Source organism: Lactuca sativa, chromosome 9 (genome assembly GCF_002870075.4).
Source record: "Lactuca sativa cultivar Salinas chromosome 9, Lsat_Salinas_v11, whole genome shotgun sequence".
In the NCBI taxonomy this organism is placed as follows: Eukaryota; Viridiplantae; Streptophyta; class Magnoliopsida; order Asterales; family Asteraceae; genus Lactuca; species Lactuca sativa.
In genome coordinates, this window is record NC_056631.2 from 194,939,027 (window position 1) to 194,960,157 (window position 21,131).

Consider the following 21,131-nt stretch of genomic DNA (forward strand, 5'->3'; position numbering starts at 1 on the left):
AAATTTATTTCTTATTACAAGAAAATTTAATTAAATATTACAATATAATTAACTAAAAAATATAATATGTATAACAAATGTTAAAAAATTGAAATTCTATAACTATAAACATTACCAAAAATAAATTAATTTAAACAAAAATGTAAGAATGGTTTTTTAAAATCCCCCGTGGGCGCAACATCGTCGCATTAATGAATCATCATCCGTCATTCATTAGAGATATTTATTACATATTTAATAATAATAATTTTCTTACTTGACTTCATATTTAATGATTTTGATTTAATCCAAAGTGGTTTTGAATTTTAGCTAAATAATGGGGTCCTTCAAAAAATCCCCCTGCTATCTATTACTAAGTGGACAGCCATTTGTTTAGTCCGTCAACCAAGTCAACCAAGGTATAATTCATTCATCTGCTACACATATACTTTCAACTGAACTAAAATAATAGTTCAGCAACGCTGCTTTCAGTTTCATTAATCCTAAGAAATCATGCTGGAGCTCAACATGAGGTTCCGACTAGTAGCGCTTTTCTTCTTGAGTTCAATTCATTTATGTTCGTTAGTTCAATCCATATGCAGCAGAGGTTGTGGTTTAGCGCTTGGTTCGTACTACATCTCACCTGGAAATGAACTCGATCCAATTTCTCAATACATGAACACCAATATCAACAGTATTCTGCAATATAATCGTGGTACTATTACTAATCAGGATAGTGTCCAATCGTTTATAAGGATTAACGTGCCGTTTTCTTGCGAGTGTATCAACGGGGACTTCTTAGGTCATATGTTCAGCTACACTGTTAGGTCTCAGGATACGTATGGACTGATTGCGAGTGAAAGGTACGCGAATTTGACCACTGTGGAATGGATTCAGAGGTTTAATTCTCATCCTGTAAATCGTATCCCCGATGTTAACACCACCATTAACGTGACGGTGAATTGTTCGTGTGGAGATAGTTCGATTTCGAAGGATTACGGTTTGTTCGTGACGTATACTCTTCGGTCAGGGGAGACTTTGGATTCGGTTTCTTCCGTTGCGAAGCTTAGTTCCAACTTAATGCGGAGCTATAATCCCGATGCAAATTTTGATGTTGTAAATTCGTTAATATACATTCCGGGCCGAGGTTAGTTTCTAGATTTGTGTAGTTTATCCCTTGTTTTATTCCTTATATATATATATATATATATATATATATATATATATATATATATATATATATATATATATATATATATATATATATATATATATATATATATATATATATATATATATATATATATATATATATATATATATATATATATATATATATATATATATATATATATAGTAAAGTCCCAATATTTTCATCGATTTGACAAGAAAGTCCTAAACTTTATTTTTTTGACAGTAAAGTCCAAATTACCGGCAATTTTTGACACTTTTACCATTTTTTCCCGGTTAGCCGGTAATTAGGACTTTTTTGTCAACAAAATAAAGTTTAGGACTTTTTTGTCAAATTGTCAATTAGGACTTTACTGTCAAAAAAATAAACCTTAGGACTTTTTTGTCAAATTGTTCAAAATATTGGGACTTTAGTGAATATATAATTTTTTTTGTTGGAAATTTAATGGTATGATACTCTTTAAGCATAAGAGTTATTGAAACATTCTCTAATCAGCTAGATCCTATTGAAATCCTTTACGTTTGCTTCTTGTTAAATCGTTTTTTTAATCTCAACAAACCGACATTGAAAAAAATTGAGATAATCAAGAAAGAAAGAAAGAACCAGGGTTGTGTTGGCTTTTTGTAGTCTCAAAAATGGAGAAATTAGAAACCTAAAAAAACGAAATTACCCTAACTTTATACAAACACAAACAACACATGCCTAGTCAAAAGGGTGTGAATGTGGAGAAGGGAAAGAAGGGCAATTTCGTTTTTTTTTCGGTTTCTTATTTCTCCATTTTTGAGACTGCAAAAAGCCAACACAACCCTGGTTCTTTCTTTCTTTCTTGATTATCTCAATTTTTTTCAATGTCGGTTTGTTGAGATTAAAAAAACGATTTAACAAAAAGCAAACGTAAAGGATTTCAATAGGATCTAGCTGATTAGAGAATGTTTCAATAACTCTTATGCTTAAAGAGTATCATACCATTAAATTTCTAACAAAAAAAATTATATATTCACTAAAGTCCCAATATTTTGAACGATTTGACAAAAAAGTCCTAAAGTTTATTTTTTTTTACAGTAAAGTCCTAATTGACGATTTGACAAGAAAGTCCTAAACTTTATTTGGTTGACAAAAAAGTCCTAATTACCGGCTAACCGGGGAAAAAGGGTAAAAGTGTCAAAAACTGCCGGTAATTTGGACTTTACTGTCAAAAAAATAAAGTTTAGGACTTTCTTGTCAAATCGATGAAAATATTGGGACTTTACTGTATATATCCCTATATATATATATATATATATATATATATATATATATATATATATATATATATATATATATATATATACTAATAAAAGAGTAGTCTTTTTGCCAAGTGTCATAATATTAGAACTCCTAATTAATATGATGTCACTTCTCATTCTATTAATTCTCCATTTTAAATTCATTAAACCTCCTAATTAATGTGATGTTATTTGTCAATCTATTTATTCTTTATTTTAAATTTTAAATTTTATATTATTGTTTTCATTAGTTCACAAATAAAAAGAGTCTAATATATATGATAAATTAATTACACATATTTATTTGAATCAATAATTATAATTTTACATAACTAATAAAAAAATCTCTTAATTAATAATGTATTTAAAATTTTATATAAAATAATTGATTAATAATTTTGAATTTTTTACTATGAACATTTAATCAGTTTTGTAACCGTGGTTTCCACGGGTTATAAACTAGTATATATATATATATATATATATATATATATATATATATATATATATATATATATATATATATATATATATATATATATATATATGAGTTAAGTTATTTTATTTTCACTATCTATTATGTGCATATATGATTGATTATGGACAAATCATTTTAGTTATTTTAAGAAAATAATTAATGCATATTAATGTTGAAGATATAATGAATATTAATTACATTTTCAACATTTAATATGCATTAATTAATTTCTTAAAATAACTAAAATGATTGGTCCAGAATCAATCATATATGCACACAATAGATTGTGAAAACAAAATAACTTAACCTATATATATATATATATATATATATATATATATATATATATATATATATATATATATATATATATATATATATATATATATATATATATATATATAGGTGTTGCTAAATTGACACCTCTTACACACCCTATAAACACTTTTATTAAAAGTCAACCTATAATAAACTATTTACAATTTACTTTTTTAAAAAAACAATGCAAATTTAACCAATAAAAAAACCTTAAAAATCAAATAGGGTGTCTAAATGGAAAATTGGTGTGTGTGTGTGTATATATATATATATATATATATATATATATATATATATATATATATATATAGGTTATTTTGTTTTTTACATTTATTATGTGCTAGAATGCACCAATAGGAATTTAGTAAAATTAAATAATTATTTACTTAAATAAATATAGATATTAAATGATTTCCATAATTATATTTATATTAAATGATATCCATAATTATAATTTTTTTAAGGAAACTAATTAAATCCGCCATTAATGTCAGCAATAACATTTTGTAGAATGAATTCGCATCTAGGTTTTTATATATGAGTTCATATTTTGTTTCAGGACTCACTCACTTAAAATACAATAAAGTTTCATTGAATATAAAGAACGAGAGTGTATTCTACTAGAATACACTCTCATTCTATTGGAATACACTCTCAATCTTCTAGATATGAATTCATTATGAAAGAATAATATTGTCGATATTAATGCCGAATTTAATTAGTTTCCATAAAAATGAGTTATAAGTATGGATAACATTTAATATACATATAATTAATACTAAATTCCTATTTGTGCATTCTAGCATACAATAGATGTGAGAAACATTTGAACCTACCATTCTCTCTCTCTCTCTCTCTCTCTATATATATATATATATATATATATATATATATATATATATATATATATATATACACGCACACACACACACACACACTAGAGTAAGTTACACTTTGGTACCCTCTACAATACATAAAGTACTAGTCTAATATCCCTCGCTAGCTAAGGCCGGGATAAGACCTTTAGCTTGTTCCTTAAATTTAAAAATCTTTGAGACGACAATGGTTTTGTGAAGATGGATGCAATAGGATCATTTGTGGAAATAAATTCAACAGACAGATTTCCTTGAGCGACTTTTTCCCGGGCAAAGTGAATATCTACTTCAACATGTTTTATTCTCTAGTGAAACACCATATTCGCTGACAGGTACTTTGCGCCTAGATCATCACACCACAATGACGGGGTTCTTTTTGTAGGTACCTGAAGCTCACACAACAAGGTATGTAACCATGTGAGTTCAACGACTGTATCAACTAAGGCTTTATATTCAGATTCGGTAGATGAACGTGAGATAGTCTTTTGCTTTCTCACGGACTAGGAGATTAGATTCGATCCGATATATATATATATATATATATATATATATATATATATATATATATATATATATATATATATATATATATATATATATATATAGCATATCCCCCATGGATCAACGGACATCTGGATAGCCAGCCTAGTTTGCATCAGAAAAGGCGCTGAGGTTAGTAAAGGTAGAATTAGTGTGGCATGGAGAGAAGTTCCAGAATTTTGGTGGATGCGAAGACCGTAAGCCGATGTTCCCTTTAAGTATCGTAGGATACGTTTAACAGTAGACTACTGATTTTCTGTAGGGGAATGCATGAACTGACACACTTTATTGACAGCATAGGCAATGTCGGGCCGAGACAAGGTAACATACTGTTAAGGCACCCACAATCTGGCGATATTGAATCAGATCAGCAAGCAGAGAGCTATCTCCAAGAGCCAAATTGGCATTCGTGGCAATTGGTGTCGGCATTAGATTTGCATTTGACAATTTAGCGTGCTTGAACAGGTCCACGATGTATTTTTTTGTGAGAGAAGAACATTGTTACCTTGTTGCAGAATTTCTATCCCTAAAAAATAAGAGAGTTGGCCTATGTCTTGAATGGCAAAGGCATGGCTGAGGTTTTGAACTACCTGCTTGATGACTTCCAGATTATTACCTCTCAAAATAATATCATCAACGTAGACAAGCACGTAAAGGAGAGTACCCGACTTAGCATAAATGAAGAGGGGCGAGTCGGTTTTGGAACCATGAAAGCCAAGTTGTTGTAGGGCACCAGAAAGTCTTTGGAACCATGCTAAAGGAGCCTATTTTAGGCCATACTGTGATTTGTGTAAACGACACACGTGATCTGATTTTTGAGCATGAACGAATCCATGAGGCTGCTTTAAATATACGGTTTCCCGTAGATCACTGTGAAGAAAAGCATTTTGCACATCCAGTTGTCGTATATACCATTGTTGAGCGACGACAAGAGAAAGAACAAGCCAAATGGTTGTAGCTTTCACAAAAGAACTAAAAGTCTCATGATAATCGACACCTGATTGTTGTCGGAATCCCATTGCAACCAACCATGCTATGTAATGATCAATGACATATGTTTGATCATGTTTTACCTTATACACCCATTTGCAATCAACCACATTGGAGTTTAGGACACGAGGAACTAATGACCATGTGTCATTCCGGATAAGGGCTGAGTACTCATCGGTCATCGCTTGGCGCCATTGAGGATATGCATTGGCAATGTTAAAGGAGGTGGGTTCAATATCAGAATTGGAAGTTTGAGTGCGAAAGGAGGAGATAGTGTATTTGGGACCAGGTTTGGGGTGTTGTCGAAGATTAGGAGGACGGGTACGGGAAGTAGAGGTGTGTTCTGAGTTAGAAACAGAGGTGGTGGAGGTGTTTGGTTCGGGAACCGTTGGTTCGGAAGTATTGGGTTCAAGAGATGAGTTAGTATTGGTGGAAGGGGTTGGGACGGTAAGAGAGTCGGTATGAGGTTAAGTATAAGACTCGAAAGTCGAAGTGGATTGATGTGTATGGGAGCAATGATTATAAGTATGGATAAGAGAGTAAACGGGCGGTGTGTGGTCGGTATCGAGTATTTGAGGTGAAGGAGTGGGAGATGTAGGATAAGAGGAGTAGTAGGGTTCGACAAAACTAGAGGGTTCTGGAGAGAGAGTTGGTTTAACAAAAGGGAACAAATGTTCATTGAAGTGGACATGACGAACGACATAGATTCGTTCGGTGAGAGGGTCATAACAACGATAGCCATGATGGGAGTGGCTGTAGCCAAGGAAGACACAAGATGTGGAGCGAAAATCCATTTTATGATTGTCGTACGGACGTAAATGAGGAAAAAATTGACACCCGAATATACGTAAAAACGAATAGTCAGTGGGTGGTGAAAAACGAGTTCAAAGGGTGAGGTATTAAAGTTGGCTCGAGTGGGCATTCGATTAATGAGGCAGGTTACTGTGTCAAAGACAAAATGTCAAAAATTTTGTGGACATGAGATTTGGCAAGAAGAGTAATGTCGGTTTCAACAACGTGTCGATGACGGCCTTCAACAATACCATTTTGTTCAGTAGTATGGGGATGCAAGAGGCGATGGATCATGCCAAGAGTGGAAAAGAAAGAAGATAAGTTGTTGAATTCATCACCCCAATCGGTTTGGACAACTTTGAGCTTTGTGTTAAATTGACGCTCAACGGTCAAGAGAATTGTTTAAAGGTATGAAAAATGTTTGATTTTTGTTATAATGGAAAAAAACACATGTATTTGGTGAAGTGGTCAACACATAATAGAAAGTAATGATGACCATGAGTAGAAACAGTAAGTGCAAGGCCCCACACATCACAAAATATAAGATCCAAAATATTATTGCTTTTAATATTAGAAGATGACAAAGAAAGTTTGGTGGATTTTCCAGTAGAACATAAATGACAAAAAAAAACATTAGAACAATTGTTTGACAAGGGTAAATGATATCTAGAATACATGGAATGTAAAAGCTATGGATGTGGATGCCCTAGTCGATGATGCCAGACAGTGGAAGACGCACAACATGTGGAGAAAGAGACTTTAGGTTGAGCACTGGAGAAGTTGAAAGAGTAGATGCCACCATTACTTGGCCCCATGTGGAGGATCATGTGGGTAGAAGCGTTCGTCACACAAAAAAAGGAGGGATGAAATTCAAAATAAACATTATTGTCTAAACAAAATTATTGAACGGAAAGAAGATTTTGTGTTATAGATGGAACATGAAGGATTCTTTTGAGATTAAAAGTTTTTTGGGTGAATGAAAGCTAGAAGAACCGATGTGTAAAATAGGGAGACTTGTTCCATTTCCAACACAGAGGTTATCCTCGCCATAATAGGCTTCTGTGTGATCAAAACTAGAGAGATTGGAGGCAACATGGTGATTCGAACCTATATCTATGATCCAAGTGTTTGAAGATTGTGAGCTGTAGTCTGTAAAATTTGCAGACGGTCATCGAATTATGTCTGGGTCCCGGTTCAGGCCGTGAGACAGTAGATGACCGATGCCACATTGTTATATGTGCCATACACAATGTTTTGATTAGATGCCCAACTGAATTGGTTGCGATTACCTTGATTTCGGTTGTTGTAGTTTCCACGTCCTCTATTGTTGGGTCGTTTGTTTTGAGGTCGATCTCGACTATTATTTGACCAATTTGTGAAGTTGTCTTGTGGTTGTGACAAGCCAAATGGCTGAAGTTGAAAACCTAGTTGGGCTGCCAATTATTGACAAGTGAGAATTGTTGACTTAAACCCGTTGTATTCTTCACGGAGACCGGGTAGGAGAAGCATGAAAACATCTTTTTCCTTCATGGGCTTGCCAATATTTGCTTGGGCATCCGCATATTCCTGGGCTCTAGTGAGATAGGCAAACGAAGATTCATCCGGTTTCATCTAAAGTTTCAGAAGTTGGGTCTGTAGGGTATACTTTCTGGAGGATGTATGAGGGGCATAAGCTCGTTCCAATGCTAACCAGAGATCACGAGATGTTGTGCCTTGGACGTGTTGGAAGGCACTTTCAGAGATTGTGGAGTGAATAAGCATTCTTACGTGAGCATCATTGAGAACCCATGTTGTGTAGTTTGGGTTTACTCCTATTGTGATTATAGGCAATGCATCCTTATTGTTTCATGGTGTGCTGATCGACATTGTTGATGGAGGACACACGGTTGTAACATCGACATAGATGAACAGATTGCTTATAACAAGGAATGGATGGAGCATTGTTTTCCAGTATCCATAGTTTGTTGAGGAAAGCTTGAATCCAAAATTGTTTGAATTATGGAAAGTCTTTTCAGCTTGTGTAAAGGCTGCAATGGTTGCCATCTGTTGTGAAGATGTCGTTGACAAGAAGAAGGAAGATGAAGATGGATGAGGAATGACGACAATTAGGGTTAGGCCAAAAGTTGCTCTGATACCATATCAATTGTATGATTATGTTTCTGTATATTCAATGATAATGATACAAGGATATATATATATATATATATATATATATATATATATATATATATATATATATATATATATATATATATATATAACTAAGTTACACTTTGATACCCTCAACAATACATAAAGTACTAGCCTAATAGATGTGATCGTATGCTGTGATTATGTTACTTGATGATAAATTGGGACAAAACTATAAAAATTACTCATCATTTGTTTGCATTCTCATGTGTTCTAATGCTTGGTTTTTGGCAGATGAAAATGGAAATTATCCACCCTTAACAACCAGGTACATTCTTGTTCTTGAATGACATATTTGTTAGAACTTATGCCTAGAAAAAAAATGAAACCAAAAAAGCAATGAAAGCAGAACGTGATTAAATCACTATCCTTAAGGATAACCAGCCCCATATATAATTGTTGTTGGGCTGATAGGCTAAGACCCTCCAAGGACATCCTCTAGAGGATGTCGACAAAAATCGTACAATTAAACCTCTCTACTTAACGTTATGCATCATTTCTTTGAAACTAAAGATGAAAATATATGTTATATAGTGGCAAAAAAACAAAGTGAAATCACAAATTTATAGCACCCGAAATCCAACGGTTACATAATACAACTCCATACGGAAAGTTGCAATGGTTCAAAAGTACATGTCAAAACGATTTTTCCCACCCAAAAGCATTGTCTGAAAAACTATTAAGAGACAGTTAAAATTACGACCAAAATGTAAGTCTTCGATTATTAATATTGTCTATTAGCTATAGAACACTTGCCAAAACCATATAGACCAAACCACTTTTTGTAGCTCCCTCCAAATCACTTTTCAAATAATTTAAAAGCATTTAAACTTATAATACTGAAAGGTCTACACCCATCCCAAGGTGCGATAGGGATGACATGGCAATGTAGGTGTTGATATGGGGTATACCACACCTTTTAGAGTTTTACCAACATTGAAAACTCCCTCCTCTTTTCCCCCTCTTTTGACAAAACCGCAAATTTGGTCCTTGTGCTTTGCAAAAATATTTGGATGGGTTCCAAAAGTTTCCAGCTTGCACAGAAGGTCCGAAATCAAGGTTTTTTTTAAGGTTTTTTGTCCAAAAAAATTGAAATTACCTATTTACCCTTTTAATTTCAGTTTTGTATTTTCTTTTCTTATTTAGATTAATACTTGATGAAAAAAATAAAAAACAAAGAAGATGACCCCAACTCCAACCCTACTGGTACCCCTCTCTCTCTCTCTCTCTCTCTCTCTCTCTCTCGTTTCACACACATGACCATATGAACTCATTCATCCTTTATCCTACTCTTTTAGACTTCTTAAATCTAAAAATTCACTCCCAATGTCCTCTTCATCTTCCTCAATCTAACCATTCTCTTGAATCATAATGTCTTGGGATTTCTCTGTAACCATTGTTGTTTGAAATTGCAATCTTACATCCAACAACAGTTTATGGGTTTCAGAAATCCATGATGAGGGTTCCGCCTATGTTCCTCTGTAACCTACCCGATTCAAATACCATTCGGGCCGGGTTTAATTTCCCATTTGTTTTTGATCAAGAAGAAGAAGATTTCAAGAGAATCGGGCAAGTCTTAGCCAAGAAAACCTCAAGAAATTCACTCCTAATCGGGGTTTCTGCTGACCATGTCCTCGTTGGATTAACAGATTCTTTAAAGATGGTAAAACAGATTTCTTGCCTACCGAATTACAAGGATTAAACGTAATCAACATCGAGAAGGAGATTAGTGATTTTGTTGTTGGGAATTTGTGACATCCCCATTTTCACGGCCAGAAAACACCGATTTTGTTTATGCATTATAAACATCAGAGTACCTCTTTTAATAAAAAAATGTTGTGGAATTTGCTCCCAGAAAAACATGATAAATACGTTATCAAAGCATTTCCGGATTTTTGTTCATTTTAAAACATTTGGGATGTCATCATCAATACAGAAACATAAGCATAAACAAAACTTACATTCATTTACACTAGTGATCTACATCTCTTTAAACTCTCAGTGTAATGTAACTTCATATCGACACCTGTGATACAAATAAGCTTGAGTGGGTCAGGTTGGGAAACCTGGTGAGGACATAGGGTTTTCAACCCATAATAATTTAATTATTATGTTTAAACATCAAACAATCAACCCAATTACCCATCCCCATAATCTTCCTTACTCTTAAGGTTTACCCTAAGAGTCATCTATCCTGCATTCGCTCATTCCGAAGTCCATTAATTCCAGGGTTTATATGACAGGCACTAAGTCCATAGCTGTCAATGCTCATTCATAAAAAACTAATTCCATAGATGCTAAAGTTCATTCATCGGGTACTAAATCCATAGCTACCAGTGTTTATCTAATAGGTACTAAGTCCATAACTACCAACATTTATCTAACAGGTACTAAGTCCATAGCTACCAACGTTTATCTAACAGGTACTAAGTCCATATCTACCAACGTTTATCTAACAGGTACTAAGTCCATAGCTACCAACATTTATCCAATAGGTACTAAGTCCATAGCTACCAACATTTATCTAACAGGTACTAAGTCCATAGCTACCAACGTTTATTTAATAGGCACTAAGTCCATAGTTCCCGATGTTATTTATTAGGCACTAAGTCTATAGCTGCCAATGTTCACTCATATCAACTTTCATCTCTCATCATTCATCTACCCATGTTTTACCCAACATATTCGTCGATATAAAATACATTTACAATTTAAATTATTTAAAACATATATAAAATCGTTCATCCAGCATAGATAACAAGTATACAGATAATATGCACACATAGCATGTAATTTATATAAAATACTTCATATCTATGTGTAAGATGAAAGTAACTATGCACTCACTTGTTAAAGTGATGATTCCAAACTCGGGCAGCGCTTCGCTTTTATAGATTCTATTTTCATTCGACGAAACCTAACATTATTATCGCTAAGTTTTAGTCTAATCTTTATTGCGACTAATTATTAGTCTAGATTCATCATTAACTCAAAGTCTACTTTCTTGATCTATCAAGTAAGGAACAACCAGGTGGGATCATATCGGAGGTAGGGTCCGTTTGATATACGAAGTATACTGTTTGGAAATCCCACTTTAAACACCTCACTAAATCACACTCTAGACATCATCCTCGTAAGTAGATCAATCAATATAACGACTTGGAATCACTAATAAATCTTATTTATAGGTTCATAATAACGATATTATATTTATATATAAGCTATATTTAAAGTATGGTATGCGTATCTTACTTACAACGAGTTTTTATTAAAAACCGGGCTTCGCTGGAGCAACTCTTCTGAGCCTAAAATCTATTTTTCTCGGAGCCATTGGGAGCTCCGGGGCTTCCTTCTCATGCTAGGGGGTTCCCTAGGCTTTTGGGGTTGGGGGGGGGGGGGGGGGGGTTAGGGGGTATTAGAGAGTGTATAGAGTGAAGGAAGAAAGGGTAAGGTGTGAGAAATGAAAAGAGCTTGCATTTCTATTTATAGGCTGCCAGGAGCCCTCTCACGTTGTGAGAAAGTAGTGCTCACATCGTTAGCTAGCTTGGGCACCAAGGCAAAGCCTGGTGCTGACACGTGGCATCGCACATAGGGTGTAAATCAGTCGATTTTTAAAATTTCATAACTTTCGCGTACGTACTCAGTTTTCGACGTTCTTTATATCCACGCGTAGGTAAAAATAAGATCTACAACTTTTCTTTTGACTCCGTCGGCTGTTTCTCTACCAATCTTAAGTTTAACAGTACGATGAGATTACACTCTTAAATATCCGCGTAAAATTCATAACTTCTACATACAGACTCCGTTTTCGCCTGTCTTTTTGTCGTTGAGTTCCTATTAATGAGATCTTCAATTCTCATTTAGGTCGCGTTGGCAAAAAACCGCTCAATCTGAAATTTGAATTTCGGGTCGTGCACTACTATGCCAAATCTTAGAAAAATCATAACTTCCTAATACGAAGTCAGATTTAGGTGTTCTTTTTATGCACGCTCTCGGTTTAATGTATACTACAACTTTTGTTTAGATTAATAAGGCCAAAAAGTTCTCTATCGTAAATTCACTATTTACATCACCCAACATCGTGTCGGTTTTGTCGCGAAACTTCGACAGTCCATAACTTCTTCGTTATAACTCGAATTTCGGCGTTTTTTATATGTACGAAACCCTTATGACATATACTATAAATTGGTTAATATTGTTCTTTCTGAATAATTTTCCATCAAAAAGTCATTTTTGGACGCTCAGTGTCTCTAAATTGACAAGCCCGAATCTGCGGGCGTTACAGAATTTGAGTGAAGATATAATGAATTTGAAGTTAAAGGAGGTAAGAGACAACGTCGACACCGACACAAGCTCCGATATGATTCTCAATCTCAGAGAATTGAAGTTGTTTCTTGATGGGAATCGAATCTGCTTCCAATCTCCTCTTTTTTTTTTTTTTTTTTTGTGGTGGTGTCGTTGAAGGCAGCAGCAACTCCGGTTGCTGTTGTGTTGTTTTTCTCTTGTGTTCTTATTTTGTTCTTGACTGGTTTTAAAGGGAATATGCAGGTGTTTAAGTTGAGGCTTGGTCACCGAAATAGGAAGGGAAAGAGGTGGAATGGTGGTAGGGTGGTGACGGTGTAAGGTGGTGTTAGGGGAGGTAGCAACTCCGGTTGCTGTTGTGTTTTCCAGTGAGCAGGGCAGAAACGAGAGAGAGAGAGAGAGAGAGAGAGAGAGAGAGAGAGAGAGAGAGAGAGAGAGAGAGAGAGAGAGAGAGAGAGAGAGAGAGAGAGATGAGGACTTCGAAAAGGGGAGGGGGAGGAAGAGAGAGAAGGGGGTATATATATATATATATATATATATATATATATATATATATATATATATATATAATTCCTTTTTTTGCATTAATATTTATAAAATAAATAAATAAAAAGTACAAAAAAGAAATTTAAAGGGCAAAATAGTCAATTCAAGTACTCCATGGACCAAAACTATAAAAATTTCTTAAGTTTAGGACTAAAAACCTAGAAAAACCTTGATTTCGAACATTTTGTGTAAGCTAGAAACTTTTTAGACCTCATCCAAAGATTTTTGCAAACCACAAGGACCAAATTTGCAGTTTTGTCCTGCCTTTTTTACTTCTTCAATTTTAAAAATCATTATTAAATCTTGTAATAACAAAATTTTTAAAAATATATCTCAAAGTTTATGGTTTTAATTCTTTATAAATAGAATATTATTATAATACTGATATATTATTTATGCATATTTGAAACTATCATATAATATTTACTTAAAAAAATCTAAAAGTTTGAGAGGTAGTAAGAGTGACCATTTGCTAAGTTTAGGAGAGTGATTACTCCCGTTGTTCTTAAGCCACCAACTTTTCTTCATTCCTGGGACAAGTGCAACAGAACAAATCTTCCACTTTTATAAACTAAAGAGATAAATACAATATTTGCTGAAATTGATAACCGTTATTATCATTTAACAAGCATTCTTCTCCTCTTGTTATCTTTTGCAGCTCAGGTGATTAGCTTTCTGTGGCCCTTTTGCATGTTTTCTTGAGTAAAAATGTGAGTTTTGAAGTTATGAATCTACAATCTGCATTCACATAAACAGGATTATCAGGGGGAGCCATAGGTGGAATAGCTGTAGCAGTAGTAGCTGGGGTGCTGTTACTTGCAGGATGCTCATATTATGGATTTTATAGAAACAAAAAAGGTATGTTAAAAAATTAATGTCGATTTTATTGATAATCTTGTATCGAATTTTAATTTGTGTTCTTTTTCAAACTTGGGGCCAAATGGTACTTCACTGGGAGGTTCAGACTCTAGTGATCTTCCTATTGATGCCCCTCATATCCTTACAGGCATAACTGTTGATAAATCAATTGAATTTTCGTATAAAGAGCTTTCAAAGGCTACGGATGAATTCAGCCTTGCTAATAAGATAGGTCAAGGTGGTTTTGGTGCTGTTTATTATGCAAAACTCAGGGGCCAGGTTTGGGAACGAGGGTTATAGATTTTTGTTTCTACTTGTTATCTTTATTACTTTAATGACATGGCAAAAAATAGGGCTAATCACAAAAGTAACAAAAAGTGGGAAGTTAAATATCACATGATCAATCGTCCCGGCTAAAATAATAGTTTGTTTTCTTTTTGTTGAGATTAAAAAAGATGTAAGTTTGTCAAAATCTCTAGTAAAAAATGCTAAACTGTATCTTTTGGATGGCCAACATCAAACTTGTCCCAACGATCACACGTGGGGATAAATTACGGAACACTAACATTATTTTGGGTATGATCAGACCTTTCTATTTTTATGATTAACCTAAATATTTAACCTTTTTATAGAATAGAGTCAAAATTTTCTCTTTATCAAAAAAAAAAAAATAACAGATTTTTTTTCTATAACGATATTTCTAATAAGAAAGTGTAAACTACACATTTTGGATAACCAACGTGGAGCTTGTCCTAACGTTCACAGGTGGGGGATAAATTATGAAACACTAACAGTATTTTGAGTGTGATCACACCTTCCCATTTTTATGATTAGCCCAAATGTTTAACCTTTTTTTTTTATGAATACAATCTAAATATATATATATATATATATATATATATATATATATATATATATATATATATATATATATATATATATATATATATATATATATATATATATATATTAAAACAGTTAGGACAAGAAATCAATAAGGGGTAAGTGTTATCCGATTAACCATTGCTATATTTTAGTATAGTTTATAAGTAATCAGATGAAATTAATGATATTACAAATGTTATATCAAACAAATAAATGAAAGTAAGTTGTGAATTCTTGTATTTAGCACAATTTCAATCCTATATAGTTTTTGATGATGTTAATACTTAATACCTTATATTAAGCAGCACCAATATGCATATGGTAATATTGTGCCACTTATACCTTCCATGTTTTTAATTCTATATGCCTTCCTATTTTGTTTCCTTTTTTTATAATTCCATAACTTCTTCAGAAAGTTGCTATAAAGAAGATGGATATGCAAGCATCAAGAGAGTTTTTAGCTGAACTGAAGGTCTTAACACAGGTGCATCACCTAAACCTGGTATGTATGTTTTAACTTATAAATATACTTTTCAAAAATTATGAGTTGACTATATCTTTTTAACACCTACCAAATCTATTGTAGGTGCGTTTGATAGGATATTCTGTAGAGGGCTCACTTTTTTTAGTGTATGAGTACCTTGAAAATGGAAACTTAAGTGAACATTTACATCTAATAGGTATTTACGTAAATGTTAGGGATTTTTTAACATGTGTCCTAATGGTACATATAAGAAGTATTAATTATATGAAATGTTATCATAATTAAATGTGAAATTTATTAATTATAGAAAATATTCTTTATTAAAAAATGAAAAATACATTAATTATAGAGGATATTTCTTATAATTAATGCATTTCAGATTTAGTTATAGTAATATTTCCTATAATTAATGTTTATTATATATGTCCTTAACGTAAATGTTAGAAAAATCCCTAAACGTTAATATAAAAACTAAGTCCTAATTATGATTAATGCATTCGAACAAATGACGTCATGTTCTTTTTGTTGCTGGTTTCCAGGGCGGGACCCACTACCATGGTCAACCCGGGTCCAAATCGCCCTTGACTCAGCCAGGGGTCTTGAGTATATCCATGAACATATTGTTCCTATTTATATACATCGTGATATTAAATCAGCAAATATATTAATCGACAAGAACTTCAATGCAAAGGTGTGTGAATATATATATATATATATATATATATATATATATATATATATATATATATATATATATATATATATATATATATATATATATATATATATATATATATATGGATTTATTCGTCGATAAATTGGAAGATGGTTATGATTTTTTTGGTTATATGTTCATTGTTAGGTTGCAGATTTTGGTTTAGCAAAGCTGGTTGAAGTTGGAAATAAATCTTTGCACACACGTCTTGTGGGTACCTTCGGATATATGCCACCAGAGTAAGGGTTAATCATGTCGTTTTACCAAGAGGTCATATGTATAATTGTATGTGTGTTCATCAAATCCTACAATATTAAGGTTTTGATTATCGAGACAAGTTTTATAGAAATATTTTAACTCGTAATAAGCTATGCAAAGTCATAAGCTATTGTGAGAGCTATTTCATCCCATAACTTTTCTATTTTTTAGAATGACTTACACATGCACCCACTCTAATATAGATCGGTTTCATAATTTTGTTATATTTTATTCCTTTATGTCACTAGTTACAAATAAAAAAGCTTTCTAGGTGTCAAAAATAAGTTTTGTGAATTTTTTTTACTATAATGGAGACATTATAAGCTTTTTGGTTTTCTGAATTGACACTAATGTGTTATTTTTAAAACCTAGCGAATTTTTATCCTATGAATGAGTCATTCCTGTCTTTTCCATAAACGAGATATTAAGAGCATTGTTTATATCCCATATGTTTGGGTGGGATTCGAACGTACTTTTTGTTCCATTTGCATTAGTCCCGCTCCAAATCCGTTGCTTGCCAAATATCGTATAAAATGGTTTAAACTTGTTTTATCGTATCATGAATCATGTCGTGTATATATCATGTTCTTTATTTATTGGGAGAAGGTATGCGAAACGTGGCAATGTTTCACCAAAGGTAGATGTGTATGCATTTGGGGTTGTACTTTATGAACTTATTTCTGCTAAGGAAGCTGTAGTTAAAACGCATGGCTCTACTGCAAAGGGGCTAGTTTCCTTGGTGAGTTTAATTCAATCTTCACTTTGTTTTCAATTAATGATGCACATGCTTATTTATTTTCTTGATTTCTATTTTATGTAGTTCTTTCTGCATTAAAAAAAACACCCGTATACAACTTACGTGATTAAATCTTGTCCTTTGTAGGTTACATAATAAACATAACCTTAGCATATAACTAACAAATTGATATTTGATGGTCTGCAGTGTGATGAAGTTTTAAGTAAATTAGATCCAAAAGATGGCCTAGTCAAGATGATTGATCCTAGGCTTGGGGATAACTATCCTCTAGATTCAGTTTGTAAGGTAAATCTTTCGTTGCAACATAAAAAATTTGGTAAGTTTAAATACCAATGTGAGGAGGGAATTTACGCTATCTGCATAGATGTTTGATCACGAATGAGTCTTTGTAGCACCTTGTTCCGCTATTGTGGGTAGGTAAAAATTACACTTCTTGTCAAATTGACACGACTCTTAGTCCAATACATGCTAAAAATAGTATAAGGTTGTCATGTTCTCTAATGTCATGTCTTTTCTTGGTCTGATTAACAAGATTTGTTAATTGGAATACAGATGGCAGAGCTTGCAAAAGCTTGCACACATGAGAATCCACAACTACGACCAAGTATGAGATCGATTATGGTTGAACTGATGACGATTTCATCCTCCATGGAGGATGGAAATGTTGGATCCTTTTACGAAAACTAGACTCTTATGAGTTTGATGTTCGACAGATAACCATAAGTTGCCATCACTTTTCCCTCTTATTTTTTAATATTTTATTATTATTATTGGAATGACCAGATGTAATATCATGTATCAAAATTATAGGATTGCTAAATTTCTTGATATATGGGGAGTATAACTTATGGGTTTTCTTTACCTTTGGAAGAAGAACATAAGCTTTATAAATGCAAAATTTGATTCCACTTCATAAACCTAAAATTTTATAGATGTCATTGACAGTCTTTTACTCACTTTATGGAGAAATATTATAAGTTTGTCAATATTGTTATTAGAGGACTTTTTGAAGTATTGTCCTATGAGTTTGTGACTAATAATTCAAAAGACGTTATTTTTTAAAAAAATGTTATGTTGCACCATTCAAGCGATCTACATGTGAGGTCAATTGTAGAACACTTGTAATATTATTTGAGCCAATATACACATGCGAACAGGGTAATGGTGGTATGGAAATTTGGATTGCTTATGGGTCGTGTAAGTTTACTTTCTAAATTAATATTTCGATCCTATGCATGGGTATCACAAAATCCAATCTAGAATAATCCACAAAGACACCTTCAATTCTAGGCACATAAGCAAAAGTCAATTCAATTACTAGAGGGAATTATGAATATTCAGAAACAAGAGACAACCAAAACCGAATAAGAAATCGTATAATCTATTCTTTCCTTAGAAAGTATATATATATATATATATATATATATATATATATATATATATAGTTTTATATTTCAAAATTTCATATTATATTCAAAGATTTTTGGAAAGTATTTATATCATAGTCAAACAGATCAGGAAACTATTATTATCAAAATTAAATTTGAAAACATACCCATTTTTTATCCCGTATATACATTTAGTCTTTAAGGGTAATAAATTTATTTGGTGTATAGATTTAGTCTTTAAACAATATCTTATCTGAAAATATCATTTTATAAGTTATTAATATTTGTCTCTAATTATTTTAATTGCTCTTCATTAACTTATTTCACTTTGTGAACTGTGAAACCCACACACACACACACACACACACACACATATATATATATATATATATATATATATATATATATATATATATATATATATATATATATATATATATATATCATAGAAGATCAACGCATAGAAGGAGGAAATTTCACTACATCCAAGAAAATGGTTGATGATGGAGATCTAGTTGTGAAGTGTATAAGTTTCGATGATTCGTTCACAATAGTGATGACCAAAGGAAAACTTGACATGCATGCTAAGAGCATTGGCATGAGAAATGTTGACAAGTTTAGTTGTTAATTCAGTTACCCCAAAACATATATATATAACAGGATAAATATGTAATTATTATGGTGATTAAATAATGGAGAATTTATTATATTCAAAGAGTATGATGCCATAGAACAATTAGTTTATTATTTTGTTTCATTTTGCGTGTTACTACCTGAATATTAATTTATTCTAAATGCCATAGTCATTCATACTTTTGGGAGTAAGTATCGATTTAAGACTTTCATGAATCATTCGTAAATTGTCTATTAGGATTAGACATTACATAATGAGGATTTTGAGTATTGGTTAAACACACGCTTAGTGGGCAAAGTAGTCTTTTACCCCAAGTATGGAGTTGTGGTTATGCATTGGGAACCAACTATTAATTGGGTAATGTTTGATGTTGACAGTTCGGGAACCTGTCAACCAGCACTAGGGTTTTATCTGCGGGACTTCAGCAGAGCCAGGTGAGTCTCCTCACCATACTAATGGATCTAAGGCACCAATGCTGACCCATTTTATGATATGTGATACACTGGTTGAAGTTGTATTATGTGGTATGTTAGCTGGTTATGTAATAGGGAGTATGCTAGTGATTATGTGGTATGCTAACTGATTTTGTGGTATGTGATATGCTAGTGGTCTTTGTGATACTTGCATGGAATACCTCGGGGGGTTCCCGGGGCACTTAGGTGTAAGACCTTGGAGGGTTTCCTTGGCACCCTAGGTCAAGACCTCGGGGGGTTCCCGAGGCACTTAGGTGTAAGACCTTCGAGGGTTTCCTTGGCATCCTAGGTCAAAGACCTCGGGGGGTTCCCGAGGCATTGGGCTAAGACCATGTGGGGGTTCCCATTGCACCCGAAGTAAGACCCTGGAGGATTTCCAAGGCTTCCTTATGTGTTGTTTTGCATGGCTTATGTGTTCTGTATAGCTGTTTAGCTAGCATGATATGTTGTACGTGTTTGTGTGTGGGTATGCTCTGGGGAACTCACTAAGCTTCGTGCTTACGGTTTACAATTTTGGTTTCAGGTACTCGTTTTCAAAGGAAAGGATCCGACTTGATCGCAGCGCATCACACTATGTTTTCTGCACATGAGATCTTTGGGATTACACTCTGATATGGTTTTATGATAGTATGTTTTGATTATTGACAATTTGGTTTTGACATGAGATATTAATATGAATATTTTTATATTGATTGTTTTATATAATAACTTAATTAAAACGAAATTTTTGGTCTTGAATTTTGGGATGTTACATCCAAGTATCAAAGTTTTGTATGCTAGTTAGGTTAATACCTTGGAAAGTTCAAGTTTGCATGTTATAATAGAGAAAACATAGATCCAAGGTATTTAGGGTTGCATGTACACCTTAGGAGTATTAGAATGCTCAAAACCCTTCAGGTATGTGATGTACTCTCCCTAATGTGTCATTTGCTTTAAGCATGGTTAGTCGCTTTCAGGGAAATCCTGGCAGAGCTGATTGGACAGTAGTAAAGAATATTCTTAAGTATCCGTGAAGGAAAAAGGATCTGATTCTAGTCCTGGGTGGTAGTGATACATTAAGAGTAAGTGGGTATAGTGACACCAGCTTTCAAACAGAAAGAGATAATCTTCGTTCCAATCCAACTGGGTATTTCTATTAAATGGAGGGGCGGTCACTTGAAAAAGTTCCAAGAAGGACACAGTGGTTGATTATACTTGTGAATCAGAGTACAT

General features: G+C 33.1%; 1 protein-coding gene and 1 pseudogene across 1 annotated transcript; both read left to right on the forward strand.

Annotated features, from left to right (window-relative positions):
• Positions 1-370: 370 nt before the first annotated feature.
• LOC111921131 (lysM domain receptor-like kinase 3) lies at positions 371-14,567 on the forward strand. The gene is made up of 4 exons (XM_052767309.1): positions 371-1,126; positions 8,854-8,887; positions 14,126-14,325; positions 14,432-14,567. The coding sequence occupies exons 1-3, from the start codon at positions 493-495 to the stop codon at positions 14,136-14,138; spliced, it is 681 nt and encodes a 226-aa protein (XP_052623269.1). The 5' UTR covers positions 371-492; the 3' UTR covers positions 14,139-14,325; positions 14,432-14,567.
• LOC128125862 (lysM domain receptor-like kinase 3) lies at positions 14,302-18,285 on the forward strand (annotated as a pseudogene).
• The last annotated feature ends 2,846 nt before the right edge of the window (positions 18,286-21,131 follow it).